Genomic DNA, 15,787 nt, shown 5'->3' on the forward strand with positions numbered 1-15,787 from the left:
ATCTGTTACAAGAAACTGTGCATCCCTCCAGGATTGTCACATTAAAGGTTCTTTGTGTCTCTGTCCATTGTCCGTAATCCTCTCCGTTTCCCTGTTACAAGAATAGTGATCTAGTTGACATTCTAAGGGAGCTAATTCTGGTAGTTTTACACAAGCTATTGATCTTCCTTCCCCGTGGTATTTCAATCTTTACAGCATAACAGGAACAGAAAGTTGATTTCATGGCTCTTACAGCAACCGACAAGATATGTATAATTCTCTAGAATAACCTATGCATTTTTAAATATTTTCTTGCAGGATATTTCTGTTGAATAGAGCCTTATAGAATGTGCATTTTGTTTTGTGTTGTGTTCACGGTGCTTTCACATTTTCTGTAACTAAGTTTGTACATTCACTTAACAGTTTGAGCCTGAGAAAACAGGATGGCAAAGTAAAGCTAAACTATTCCAACCTGTTCTCGATTGGTAACCAAAAAATCCTGTAAGTCAATTAAAGTGCAGCTTGAGTGTTCTAGCCACTGCCATTAGCAATGGTAACATGGAATAGACTTAGTTTTTGGGTACTTGCCAGGTTCTTATGGCCTGGATTGGCCACTGTTGGAAACAGGATGCTGGGCTTGATGGACCCTTGGTCTGACCCAGTATGGCATTTTCTTATGTTCTTATGTTCTTATCAAGATTATAAAGCTCTGAGATCTTTTTTTAGATTTTAACTTTTTAAAAGAAGCATCAACAAGTATTTGTGATGGAATTGTACCGGGCTTGTGGAAGTTTCCTGCTATATAAATCATTTCTGTGAGCAGTAACCTCCAGCAAGATGCAAACACATTACAGCATTGTTTGTCATGATGACTTTCAGTTCTAGATGGCTTTCAGTTAGCTGTTTTTAAACAGTAAAGTGCATGCTTTCATCAGTGTTGCATTGATTAAATAATGTGGAAACTGTCTATAAAGTAGGCCTGCTGGTTGGAAATTGAAAGTCTGCAACCTGCTCAGTGCAATCTTAAACTCATTAATATGTAATGTAATCTTGGGGTAATGGTCTTAGGGTGATTGTATCTGATTACCTCAGTGTTTCCTATCGGTGTTAAAAGGCAGAAGCAAGAGCCAGGGATGACTACTTTGATGTATACAGAGAGGTATAATCAGAAGTGAAAGGAAGGAAGATGGAGGATCATGAGACAGATGGTAAGGGGGAGTTAAGGGAAAAGAGCACATAGATGAAAGTAGGAAAGGGATGATGGGGTGGAAGAGAGGTGAGCAGAGCTTGAGACAGAAGTAGGATGCTGAAGGATTACTGGAGATGCAGGAGAAAGAAGGTAGGAAGGAACTAGCAAAGCATAACCAAGATAAGGGGAAGGCATTGGAATCAAGAGGAGATGGGAGGGGTGGTAAAATGTGAAAGGGAGGAGATGAAGACAGCATTAAGAGGAAGGGTGAGAGAGAAGACAATAGAGGGAAAGTTGAGGGGAATATTATGAAAATATCACTGGTTTCTTAAGCTTAAGGAAAGAAAAGGTAGGAGAGCATGAGAAATAGGGAGGAAACAGGGTGTGTCATGGATGGAGAAAAAGAGAGGGGTGCCAAAGAAGGAGAGAAGCAAGATGAAAAATTACTTTAAAGAAAAAAATTGAGAAGACAGTCAAGATGGAAAAAAGAAAAGAAAACAGACAACGATTAGTAAAAATGTTAATCATTTTCTGGCATTTTTAATTTACTAAAGAATTTTGACTCACTGCTGTTTGTTTTTGGGATTTTTTGTTTTGTTTTTACAACAACCAGTATGAAATATTTCTGGTTCAAAAACATCGCAAAGTCTGGGCAGCAAAGAGCTTTGTTTTGCACAAGCCTTCTTTCCATGGAGTTCCTCCATGCTTACTGCAAAGCTTTCTGGAGCAACCAAACTCCTTTAATTGTGTGGTTAAAAATCACAGTGTAACAGATCTGCACATTCCTCTCAGTTCTTTGCATGTTGTAATACCTTATATTGGGCTAACATGACAATGTACACAAGCTTTTCAGGATCTTATAATTTTCATCTTAATACCTCTGAAAAAGGAACTAATGCAGTCCTGTGTACATAATCAGGTTTGGATAATTCTTATGTTGATCCAATAAAAGAGATCATGACCTACAAAGACAACCATTTCCCAGTTAATTTTAAGAAAAGTATTTCATATCATACTGCTGGCTTGACTGTAAATAGGACAGTAAACAAAAGATCTATACTGGAAGTCTCTTCCATGAGACTCTGAAATCTGTGAATAATAAATTCTCTTCCCACAGAACGAACCATACCTGCCATATGAGTTCACATGTGAAGGCATGTTGCAGAGAATGAATGCTTTCATTGAAAAACAGGTAAGAATTCAATTGTGCAGACTATCCATTGTATTTATCTTTCAGCTTACAATAACTACATTTTCTTCATCTTTCATTTTGTATTGTACATCAGATTGACAATATGTTCTGTTAACTAATAAAAGTCAAGGTCCGGTTATTTTTTGGCACTGTAAGCTAATAAGCTATTCTACATTCATTCCAATCAATCCAACCTGCTAAACAGCATTTTCACACAAACTGGCAGTCATAGTTGGCATGACCCACATACATGGTGGATGTAGAGTAAAGGATTAGCCCTAACTGATCATGACTGAGGAAATGGATTTTATACAGTTAGACTTATGCACACAGGAGTTAAATTAGCACAAGTTTGAAACTTGTGAACAATATTGCCAGTTCCCAAGGCTTCAACTCCAGCTTTTGGAACTGATGGTTGACACTACTATTCACAAGTTCTAGGCTTGTGCTAAATCAAATCCTTTGCGTGCATGTTGCCATGAGTCCAGTATGTGCATGTTTATTTCTTTACAATGCTGATGTGCTTTTTTTTTTTTTTTTTTTTTAAATCTTTTTTTTCTCTCAGACAATTGTATCAAAATTTTCTACAATATTTTGTCCTGCCTTTCTTAAAAAAAATTGGAGCAACAAATCTATAAATGCATAAATGTCTGCATTACTTGTTGGGTCCCCTAATACGAAAGCATTGTAACAAATTGGCCAAGAGTGTCCTCCAGGAGTTTAACTGTATATTGGACTGGAATTCTCTGAGGGCAAGCAGGTTGGTAGTCCTCACAAATAGGTGACATCATTAGATGGAGCCCCAACCCGGAAAACTTATGTCAAAGTTTCTAGAACTTTGACTTGGAACACTGATCATGCCCACGCGGGGACCCTCTCCAGTCTCTTTTTCCATGGAGCTGCAGCTTTGCAGTTTGTGAGCGCTAATCCTGGCCTTTTTGGCTGTTTTTGGAAAACTTTCTCTTTGCTTCTTTTGCGGATTTCTGAGTCCCTCTCGGTCCAATCCCAATAGCATTTCTAGTCAGGGTATTCATAGTTTATCGGTAAGTTTCCTTTCACGATCGATTGTCCATGGTGGTGGTGCCTCTATGCCTGCTGGGCATCGATGCCCACCTCCATCGATTTTTGATTTTGCATCACTTTTATTTCATCTAGTCACGACCACGTCATCATCGGCTCGACAACATGGAACAGCTCTTTGGGTCAAGGAAAGCCAATCTATTGGCATTGATGGACATCAGAACCGCACTGATGTTAGTGCCATCAGCAAATAGGATACCAGAGACAGACCTCTGCCAGTCTCCTCCAGGTCGAGGACTTCAGGTTCCTCTTCATTGGCACAGGGAAGGACCGGGCCAAGCATTGGCACTAGTCTCTGTCAATTCACGGTGTTGGACATAGGGGATGCACCAGCACATGCTGTGATGCCTTCGAAGCGATCCCACAGCAAGGAGTGCCAGTCCTTTGTCAGTGCCAGAGGTCCATGACGGTCTCCACCGGTCCTGATGCCAGTCACTAATCTGCCTTGTGGGTCCAAAGAGGATCTGGCCAGCCCTCCTTCCTCCCAGTCTGTGTTGACATCGGCAACGTTCGAGCTGGAGCTGGTGGTGGAATGGGCAATGCAGGGCATTGACGCTGAAGCACCAATGTCACCAGAGCTGGTACCATTCGTCCTGGAGCCGCTGCTGGAGAAGCTCAGTGCACTCATTTGTGTGTTACTAACCCGGCTGGCGTCTGTTCCCGGAACGGCATTGGTGCCCATTGGGGTACTGCAGCCTCCCCTTACCAATACGTGGTCGTCTGTTCCTTGGAGCAGAGACTCTGAGGCCTTTTGCCCCCATCCAGCTTTGCTGGTGCCTGCACCTCTGGATGATAGTCGAGCACTTAGGGCCCCATCCCCTGTTGCTTATAGTGAGGATGAGGGTCCCTATGACCCCTGGAGGGAATGTTACCACAGAGTCATCCTCCAAGAGCTCTGAGGGTCTCCCATCAGACCCTTCTCCTCCAAAAGAGCATAGGAAGTCTCCGTCTGTGGACTTAACCTTTTCAGGATTTGTGAGGGTGATGGCGGAAGTCATCCCATTTCAGTTACTGAAGGAGGAGGATGCCAGGCACAAATGCTTGAGATCCTCCAGTTCATAGAGCCTCCTTAAGGATATTGTGGCGGTCCCGGTACACAATATCCTTAAGGAGTTGCTGAGGGTATGGACACACTCCTTCACCGTGCTTCCCATTAACAAGAAGACTGACTAGGTCTACCTTATCCAGAAGGCTGCCAGATTCAATAAGCATCAGCTGCCCCACCTATTGGTGGTGGTCAAATCTGCTCTTAAGAGAGCCAAGCATTCTCAGACCCATTCTTCGACGCCCCGGGGAAGAACCACTGAGCAATGTACACTCTTGGGAGGAAAGTACTTCAGGGGGTCAAGCTCATTGCCCGCATATCATCCTATCAGCTCTCCATGAGCCAGTGCTCATGGGACATCTGGAAGCAGTTGCAGGAGGTGGCCAAGCAGCTGCCTCAACAGCAGCAGGACACCCTAATGTTGCTGGTAGATAAGGGCCTGCTGTGCGGAAAGCATGAGGTCCGAGCAACCTACAACATTTTCAAGATGGCATCGAGGGTCTTTTCAGCGGGAATCTGTGCCCGCAGAATGGCATGGCTGTAGGCCTCTGATCTCCGTAGGCACAGGAATGACTAGCTGATGTGCTGAATACTGGGGAGAATCTCTTCGGAGATAGGGTGAGGGATGTGGTAGCCCAGCTCTGGGACCACCATGAAACCCTCCAACAATTCTCCGCCAGCATTCCGGACCCATCCTCCTCCTCTAGGAGGGGTCAGCAAGATTGGGGCAGAGGAAGTCTTTCTTTCAGCAGAGAGAGAATTATTCTCCGCCCCCTTGCTCCTGTCAACAGCATCAGGGCTCCCGCGACAGTCCCAGGTAACAGAGAGCCCCTAAGCCCCAGCCGGCGCCAGAGTCAACTGTAGGGATGTGGTTTTGACTGGGTCATAGGAAGCGTAGGCCAGTTGCCTGTACCCCAGATGTTGGACCATCCAATCAGGGAAGGCTGAGGTTCTTCGCAAACCAGTGACCCAGTATAACCTTAGACCTGTGGGTTCTTTCTATCGTCCATCAAGGGTACCAAATTAATCTATTGGGTTTCCCGCCAAATTGCCGTCCGAGCCCATTTTGCAGGCCAGTAGCACATCAGGAGGTACTGCTAATGGAGCTCTCCTCCATCTTAACATCCAGAGGGTTGAGCTTGTCCCACCAGGGCAAAGAGGGTGGGCATTTTACATGAGATACTTCCTGATTCCAAAGAAAACAGGAGGACTCAGTCTCATCCTAGACCTAAGGCCCTTGAACAAATTTCTCCAAAAAGAAAAGTTCAAGATGGTTTCTCTGGGCACCTTGATCCCCTTTTTGCAAAAAGGGGACTGGCTATGCTCCCTTGATCTAAAGGACATGCACACTCATATCGAGTTCTTCCCCAGTCACAGGAAGTATCTCCAATTTGTGGTGGGAAAACTGCATTTTCAGTACCAGACTCGTGTCAGCCCCATGAGTCTTCACAAAATGCCTGGCCATGGTGGCAGCGCACTTCTGCAGGCTGGGGGTGCATGTTTTCCCTTATCTGGATGATTAGCTGATCAAGAACACATCTCAGGCAGGGGCAGTCAGGTCCATGCACTTGACCATCCGGGTGTTAGTTGCTGCAGTTCGTCAACTACCCGAAGTTCCATCTCGGCCCGTCACCTCAATTGGACTTCATAGGAGCCCTGCTAGACATGGTTCAGGCCAAGTTCTTCCTGCTTGTCAAAGGGCTGTCACTTTGACCATCGTGGCAGAAATTCAGCAGAGCCAGCAGGTGTCAACCTGACACACATTGAGGCTGTTGGGCTATATGGCCGCAACCATCCATGTCAATCCCTTGGCACGATTACACTTGCGCAAAGCCCAATGTACCTTGAGGTCACGGTGGCGTCGGGCCACGCAGAACCTCCAGGATTGCATCTGAATCATCCCGTCCCTATGGGATTCATACTGGTGACAGGTGCTTTTAAATCTGGAATGGGGATCTCTCTTCGAAGACATACCCAAATTTTCCTAACCATGGATGTGTCCATCCTGGGCTGCAGAGCTCTTGTCAATGGATTCAGCACCCAGGGTCTCTGGTCTACTCTAGTAAGCTGTTGTTGAATCAACTTCCTGAAGCTGATGATCAGCTGTTGTTGAATCAACTTCCTGAAGCTGATGATCAGGTACGCACTATGGGCTTTCAGAGATTGGTCAAACCTCCTGTGTCAGGAAGCAGGCCAGATCTGGTCATGGGCCCTGTCCCACATAATGGTGCTTAGGACCATGTACTTGAATGAGATGGAGAATGTGGTAGTGGCAGACTTGAGTCATGCCTTCAGACCCCACAAATGGTCCCTGGACCAGGGGATGGAGAATTGAATACTCCACCTCTGGAGGAGCTTGGACGTAGATCCATTCACATCCCCTTGCAACAGGAAGGTGCCTTGGTTCTGCTCCCTTAATAGGTTAAACAGCAAACCAGCCTCTCATGCCCTTGCTCGTCATTGAGACATGAGTCTTCTGTACGTGTATCCTCAGATTCCCTTAAATGGCGAAGACTCACTTGAGGCTTTGCAAAGACCCTCATATCCCCTTATTGACTGAGAAGGGTCTGGTATCCTCTCCTATGGAAGCTGTCCATCTGGAGACTGATCAGTCAGTAGCTCTGTTAATGAAAGCTTCTTTTGAACCACTGTGCACCTGTGACCTGAAGTACATGACCTAGAAGGTCATATTTTTGGTGGCGGTCACCTCAGAGGCAGGGTTAGCAAGCTCCAGGCCTTAGTGACTTATCCACCTTACACTGTTTTATCATAACAGGGTTTTAGGAGCCTTAGGTGTTGATGGACTTCCATCTTAACCAGTCCATCATCCCACCAACATTCTTTCCCAGGTCCCATTCACACCAAGAAGAACGAGCACTGCACAGTTTATACTGCAAGCGAGCCTTTGCCTTCTATCTGGAGCAGACAGTAGCCCATAGATGGTCCTCCCAACTTTTTATTTCCTTCGATAGGAATAGGTTGGGTGTTGCCATAAGAACATAAAATATGCCAAACTGGGTCAGACCAAGGGTCCATCAAGCCCAGTATCCTGTTTCCAACATTTGCCAATCCAACTCACAAGTGCCTGGCAACTACCCAAACATTAGATAAATCACAGGCTACTACTGCTTATTAATTACTGTAATAGCAGTTTATGGATTTTTCCTCTAGGAACTTATCCAAACCTTTTCTAAACCCAGTTACACTAACTGGCAATGAATTCCAGAGCTTAACTATGCACTGAAGGAAAAAACTTTTCTTTGATTTGTTTTAAATGAGCTACTTGCTAACTTCATGGAGTGCCCCCTGGTCCTTGTATTATCTGAGAGAGTAAGTAACCAATTTACATTAACTTGTTCAAGTCCTTTCCTGATTTTGTAGACTTCTGTCTTAACCCCCTTCAGTCATCTCTTCTCCAAACTGAACAGCCCTAACTTCTTTAACCTTTCCTCATAGGGCAGCCATTCCATGCCCCTTACTTTGATTGCCCTTCTCTGTAATTTCTCCAGAGCAGCTATATCCTTTTTGAGATGTGGTAACCAGAATTGCACACAGTATTCAAGGAATTATGACATCTTCCGTTTTATTTGCCCTTCCCTTCCTAATAATTCGTAACATTCTGTTTGCTTTTTTGATCAGGACAGCACACTGGGCCGACATTTTCAATGTATTATCCACTGTGATGCCTAAATCTCTTTACTGGGTGGTAACTCCTAAGATAGAACCTAACATTGTGTAACTACAACAAGGGTTATTTTTCCCTTTGTGCATCACTTTGCACTTGTCCACATTAAACTTCATCTGCCATTTTTTAAGCCCATTCTTCCAGTCTTGCAAGGTCCTCCTATTCATCACAATCTGCTTGAGATTTAAGTACTCTGCATAATTTTGTGTCATCCGCAAATTTGATCACCTCTCATCGTACCCCTTTCCAGATCATTTATAAATATATTAAAAAGCACCGGTCCAAGTATGATCACTGAGACATTCCACTTTTTACCTTTTTCCATTGTGAAAACTGACCATTTAATCCTACTATTTCCTGTCTTTTAACCAATTTGCAATCCACAAAAGGACATTGCCTCCTATCCCTTACTTTTTAGTTTTCTTAGAAGCTTCTCATGCGGGACTTTATGGAACGCCTCCTGAAAATCCAAATACACCACATCTACTGGTTCACCTTTGTCCACGTTTATTTACCCCTTCAAAAACAATGTAAGAGATTTGTGAGCAAGACTTTGCTTGGGTAAATCCATGTTGGCTCTGGCCCATCAAACCATGTCCATGTAAATGTTTTGTGATTTTATTCTTTATAACAATTTCCACAGTTTTTCCTGGCACTGAAGTCAGGCTCAGTTGTCTATAAGTTTCCCAGATCACCCCTGGATCCCTTTTGGAATATAGGGGTTACATTGGCCATCTTCCAATCTTCAGGTACATCGGCTGATTTTAATGATAGGTTACAAATTAATTGAAATGGGTCTGAAATTTCATTCTTTAGTTCTTTCAGAACCCTGGGGTGTATACCATGCGGTCCAGGTGATTTACTACTCTTCATTTTGTCATTCAAGCCTATCATATCTTCCAGGTTCTCCATGATTTGATTCAGTTGATCTGAATCATCACCCATGAAAACTGTCTCCGGAACGGGTATCTCTCCAACAACCTCTTCATTAAATACCGAAGCAATAAAATAATTTAATCTTTCCACGATTTCCTTATCTTCTCTAAGTGCCCCTTTAACTTCTTGATCATCTAGCAGTCCAACCAACTCCTCTCAGGCTTTCTGCTTCGGATATATTTAAAAACATTTTTATTGTGAGTTTTTGTCTCTATGGCCAACTTCTTTTCAAATTCTCTCTTTGTCTCTTATCAGTGTCTTACATTTAACTTGCCAATGCTTGTGCTCTAACCTATTTTCTTCTGATGGATCCTTCTTACAATTTTTGAATGAAGATCTTTTGACTAAAATAGTCTTTCGCCTCACCTTTTAAACATGCTGGTAATTGTTTTGCCTTCCTTCCACCTTTCTTAATGCGTACAATACATCTGGTCTGTGCTGCTAGGATGTTTTTTGGGGGGTTTTTTAACATTGTCCACATCTGTCACACGCTTTTTACCTTTGTAGCTGCAGCTTTGTTTTTTCTAACTATTTTTCTCATTTTATCAAAGTTTCCCTTAAAAGTTTAGCACTATATCCGTGAATTTACTTACTGTCCCCCCTTCCAGTCATTAATTTAAAATTTGATCATATTATGATAACTATTGCCATGTGGCCCCACCACTGTTATCTCTCTCACCAAATCCTGCGCTCCACTGAGAATTAGATCTAAAATTGCTCCCTCTCGTCTGCTCCTTAACCAGTTTCTCCATAAAACTTTTTTATTCCATCCAAGAACATTATCTCTCTAGCATGCCCTGATGTTTCACTTACCCAGTCAATATTAGGGTAATTGAAGTCTCCCATTATTACTGCACTAGCAGTTTGGTCAGCTTCCCTAATTTCTCTTAGCATTTCACTGTCCATCTCACCATTTTGGCCAGGTGGACGGTAGTATACTCCTATCACTATAGTCTTCCCCGACACACACAGGATTTCGATCCATAAAGATTCAATTGTGCATTTAGTCTCAGTTGGACTGTATGCCATCCGGACATAAAGCGCCACCCTGCCACCAAGATGTTCCTCTCTGTCATTGCAATTATAATTTGGACCCCGGTATAGCACTATCCTATTGGTTATCCTCTTTCCACCATGTCTCTGCGATGCCAATTAAGTCTATGTCATCATTCACTGCTATACATTCTAATTCTCCCATCTTACTTGTTAGACTTCTGGTATTAGCATACAAACATTTCAAAGTGTGTTTTGTTTGTATTTACATTCTGCTTTTCAGTTGACAGGGATAAATTGGAATCTTTTAGCTCAGGTGAGTTTTTAATTATAGGTACTTGGACTTCTTTTCTTATTATTGGAACCTCTCTGCTGGGATGCCCTAACCCTAATGCATCATTAGTATCCTTTGCAGATACCTTCCTCCAAACCATGTGCTGCTGAGTGACTGTTGGCTTTCCCCTTTGTTCTAGTTTAAAAGCTGCTCTATCTCCTTTTTAAAGGTTAGCACCAGCAGCCTGGTTCCATCCTGGTTAAGGTGGAGTCCATCCCTTTGGAAAAAGACTTCCCCCTTCCCCAAAAGGTTCCCCAGTTTCTTACAAAACTGAATCTCTCTGCCTTGCACCATCGTCTCATCCACACTTTGAGACTCCAGAGCTCTGCCTGCCTCTGGGGACCTGCATGTGGAACAAGGAGCATTTCAGAGAATGCTACCCTGGAGGTTCTGTATTTCGGCTTTCTACCTAAGTTCCTATATTTGGCTTCCAGAACAGCCCTTCCACATTTTCCTATGTCTACGGTGTCCACATGTACCATGACAGCCGGCTCCTTCCCAGCACAGTCTAAAATCCTATGTAGGTGATGCATGAGGTCCTCCGCCTTCGTACCAGGTAGGCATGTTACCAGGTGATCCTCACACCCACCAGCCACACAGCTGTCTACATTCCTAATAATCGAATCACCAACTATGACTGACAACCTAACCCTTCTGTCCTGGGCAGTAGCCCTGGGAGACACATCCTCGGTGCAAGAGGACAGTGGAGAGCAGGTCCTTGCTACAGAATCATTTTCTGCTGCACCAGGTTGATGCTCTCCGATCATGAGACCTTCCTCCTCCAAGGCAGCACCAGGGCTGCCAGACTGGAGTTAGGATTTGGCTACTATGTCCCTGAAGGTCTCATCTGTATACCTCTGTCTGCCTCGGCTCCTCCAGCCTAGCCACCTCCTCTAGCCTCCTGAGTTCGGACTCGTTTTCTAAGAGACAGGAGCTCTTTGCATTGGATGCACATGTATGATTTCTCACCAGGTAAACATATCATACATCTGACACTCGATGCAAAAGACTGGGAGGCTCCCTCTTGCAGTTGCCAAACCCACTATCTAATTGGCTAGCAGATTGCATCACCTTCTGTTATGCCCAGGAGGAACTGCACCTTGGGGGTCATGTCAAGGCTCGTTTTTCAGAGCTATGGCAATGTCGGTGGCCCACTTTTGAGCAGTTCCCGTGGAGAAGATCTGCAAGGCTGCAACATGGAGTTCTCTCCACACATTCACATCTCACTATTACTTCGATAGAGATGGCCGATGCGATAGTAGGTTTGGCCAATCTGTCCTTCGGAATCTGTTTGAGGTGTAGAATCCAACTCTCCCACCTAGGGCTGTCTCCTACTCTTATTACCAACAGCAACATTGTTGTGCCCGTTGGCTCCTGGTTGAGTGTCTGGTCCTCTCATGTTGAGGAGCAGCCTGTAGCTAGGGATTCACCCTTGTGTGAGGACTTGCCCTTGGAGAAAGCAGAATTGCTTACATTTAACAAGTATTCTCCGAGGACCGCAGACTACTAGTCCTCATGAAACCCACTTGCCACCCTGCGGAGTTGGATTTCTCCTATTTTTTCATTTAAATATAATTCTGTGTTATAAGACTGGAGAGGGACCCTGCATGGATGCGTGGTATAGGGCATGCTGAGCATGCTCAGTGTGCCAAGTCAAAGTTCTAGAAACTTTGACATAAGTTTTCCATGTCGGGGCTCCAGCTGATGTCACCCATGTGTAAGGACTAGCATCCTGCTGTCCTTGGAGAATACCTGTTACAGGTAAGCAACCCTGTTTTCTCTAGCTTGAACTGGAATTTAAGCACTGGAATCACTGACCTGCCAGAATCAGTATTAAATAACCAGATTAATTTTTATTTTCAAAATTAAATATTAAATCAACAAGAAAACCTTTAAAATTCTAGGAAGTAGATTTTAAAAGCATTGCTTGCTCTAAAATGTCCACTTACGCGGGCCCTGCGCCAGCAACACAGATTTTAAGAAGCCACGAAGTATGCATGTACCTATCCATGCGCATGACATGAAGGGGGTGGAAAATAGGCAGGGCCAAGACTTGCGCGCATAACTCTAAATTAAAAAAAAAAACAAAAAAAAAACTGAACATGACACGTGTCGGCGGGTTATCCGCGTAACTTTACTGCTGATCCTGATGAGGAGCAAATCTGGAGATCTCATTTTTTTAGGGCTTTCAACACAGCGTGAGGCATTGAGGTCAAGTGGGAGGCTTACAGGATGAAGAACCAAAGGGGTCTTGAAGACCTCAATATCAACTGGACTAATTGGGAAAAACTGATTTATTTTTTTTTCCCCTTCGTGAGCGCATGGTTTAAAATCCGCCTGCATGCGCGCATAAAAGCCACTAAAAAGCTCTAGCCAAAATATGTGCAGGGCGTATTCTCAAGCCACCTCTTAAGATTACATACACATGCGCGGGAGGGGTATTTTAAATGATACGCGCATATTTTCGCACACAATATAAAATTGCGGCATGTATCCGCTCACACACTGATACCTTCGTTTTATGGGCACACGCGTGTTCCTTTTAAAATTAGCCATTAATTGAACAAACCCACAATCTCAAAATTAAATTCCAGTTGTGCAGTCAGGAACCACAGCTACGTTCTGTCACAAGAAATAACCATTGCTGTCAGTTGCTCGTGTACCTAAACTATGATGTCATCCGCGCTATGTGGTAGTTAATTTCTTTTAGGGACATGGGTTTTGGTGATGTAGACAAGATATTATGTCTGGGGGGCAACACGTGGCCTCACCAGTCTGGAGGAAGTCTCTGAGACTTATCCTGAATGCTACTTCTCGGAGACCGAGGAGTTTTGAAAGCTTTCATTTTTAAGCATTTGATAACCTTGCAAAAGTGTCATCTCTGCTCAAGTGCCATTGCTCTTTTTGTTTTCTTCTAACTAATTTCAGTAATTGAAAAATCTTTGCTTTGGAGCAACCAAGTGACAGTATTGGGAAGAAACCTATTATCATGACATGTCAACAGTTCAAAAGCTGTTAATTGCTGTCGCAGTAATGAGAACGGCAATTTATTCTATTTTTGGTTAAATTATCTGGATTAGACTAAGGATAGTAGAACTTCTGCGTCTGGCACACAGTAACTTTCAGGCAGCCCTCAGTTTGTGAGCACAAGAAAAATATTTCAGTAACAGTTTGGCAAGCATGTAAGAATGTATTTGCTTGACCCCCGTGATTCAGAGTGCAGCTTCTGGTGAGCTAGTTTAATTAAGTTAAAGACAGCAGAAAAGCCTTCACTAAATCACAACAGAAAAATGAAGGAAATAGGTGGAGTGTAGTCTAGAATGTGAATTAAAACTGAAGACAAATCTGATTTGTTTGTTATATATTTTTAAAATATCACATTTCTTAAAGTAGCATCACTTGTGACGCTTGTTCTATTACATTTCTCAAAAAATCCCAACCTTGAGGAACCCTCTTCAATAATTAAAAAAAAAAAAAAAAAAATATTGAAGAGGGTTCCTCACGGTTGGGATTTTTTGAGATGAAATATGTGAGGAATTTGAAGCCATATTGTGATTTGTGTTATATTACATTGCCACAAATTAACCATAAGGATTTTGTTTGCAGCGTTTACAGTCTAGTCCAGTGGTTCCCAAACCTGCCCCAGTCAGTCAGGTTTTCAGGATATCCACAATGAATATTCATACAATAAAGTTGCATGCACTGCCTCCAGAGCATGCAAATTTTAACTCATGCATATTCATTGTGGATATCCTGAAAATCTGACTAGCTGGGGATCCCCCAGAACAGGTTTGGGAACCACCGATCTAATCAGACAGGCAAGATAAGTTTCATGCTTTCATTTAAGAGAGGTTTTTTTTGTTTTGTTTTGTGTTTTAGCGTTTGAGGCATTTTATAGCACATACCTTGCTAGTGCAAATGATATTCCACTCCGCACAAAATCAATGGAAGGTACAGAATATACGAGAGTTTTAAATAAATAAATATCAGATAGCTTCTGTCTGCAGTTGTGCCTGTTTTAAGCCAAGTGTATATTTGATATGAGCATCAAGGAGATCATGAAAGGGGAGAAATGGTATAAATCAATGCAGTGTAAGGCAATCTGTATACACAGTGAAGCAGCAAGATAAATAAATTGAACATAAAGAAAGTGGCTTTCTGAACCATTTTAGTTTATTTTGAGCAGCGCCTTTATCCTGTTGGTCCTGTTTTTGTGATGAGTCTGTATTTTTATTTTGTTGTTTCTCATCTTGCACCGCCTGTTTTACATGGACTGTGCTAATGTTTTGTTGGTCTGCTCACGGTTTCGCTACTCTCTTGCAATATCTTGCCTTTTTTTTTTTCCTGTTCAACTCAATATGGGAGATTGTTTGGCCATAGCCACATAGAAATAGGCGCTTCGGATTCAGTAGGCACGTAAAATAGGAGATGCAGGAAGACTGAAAGCTATCCTTTTAAATGTCGCTCTGCCCGGGTGACATTTTCAGGCTGCTGTGTTGGAGGATAACTGGTAGGTAAAGGCCAGTGCATGCCCTGCAGGGGACCCTGTTACAAGATGTAAGAGTTCACCACCTGGTTTGTGGCAGGCGGTTTTACCGTGTATCGAGCATTTTAGGGCAGAGGTGTGGGTGTAAAGCATGTGTTGGGAGATGGGGTGGATACCATTTCTTCAGCTTGGTATGGTAGCTTCCCCTCTCCCCTCAAAGATTAACCTAAATAGTCCTCGCAGACATCATGGCAACTTATCGGTGTTTTGTTAAACCACACTAATCAGAATACTGGCTGTGGTGATATTTGCTTTGATGTTTAGTACCCATTATATGTTTACATTTAATATCTATGCATGCAATAATGCAGACATGCATGTTCCAGCTACAGAAGTGTTTTCAAGCATACGTACTGTTCCACTAGACTTTTGAATATCTGAAATATAGATGCATTTTTTATAGCTAAATTATTTCTTAAGGGTATATTCACAATCGAACGCTCTTTACCAAACAATGCAATTCTGTGAACAAAAGTAATGTCCCCAGTACCTCACCACAGTTATTTGCTTAGCAGCACGGAGCATTTCCTCATGCAGTTTTATAGTTCAGTCTCGGTTCATAGAAAGGACACAGAAGCTTTATATCAAGGCATAAGGTTTCCAAATCCATGATTTGTAGTGGAGGAGGTGACTATATTGTATATAAGAAGTTAGAGTAGATATGGGAGGGGCGGATACAGCAATGCATGGAGAGGACATAATTCTCTTAACACAATCAATTAGTGCAGTGGCTAACGCAAAGGATCAGGTTGTTTATAAGTCAGGATTGAGGTGCACATTTTTTTTTCTTACTGTGATAGTTCCAGCT

General features: G+C 43.0%; 1 protein-coding gene across 3 annotated transcripts in view; it reads left to right on the top strand.

Annotated features, from left to right (window-relative positions):
• MGAT5 (alpha-1,6-mannosylglycoprotein 6-beta-N-acetylglucosaminyltransferase) overlaps positions 1–15,787 on the top strand; it is a 422,238-nt gene that overhangs the window by 378,826 nt on the left and 27,625 nt on the right. For all 3 annotated transcript variants that reach the window (XM_029605357.1, XM_029605355.1, XM_029605356.1), the window contains one exon: positions 2,286–2,360. In XM_029605357.1, coding sequence (XP_029461217.1) covers positions 2,286–2,360 — 75 coding nt within the window. The remainder of the gene's footprint in view (positions 1–2,285; positions 2,361–15,787) is intronic.

The sequence above is a fragment of the Rhinatrema bivittatum genome, chromosome 6 (assembly GCF_901001135.1).
Source record: "Rhinatrema bivittatum chromosome 6, aRhiBiv1.1, whole genome shotgun sequence".
NCBI lineage: Eukaryota > Metazoa > Chordata > Amphibia > Gymnophiona > Rhinatrematidae > Rhinatrema > Rhinatrema bivittatum.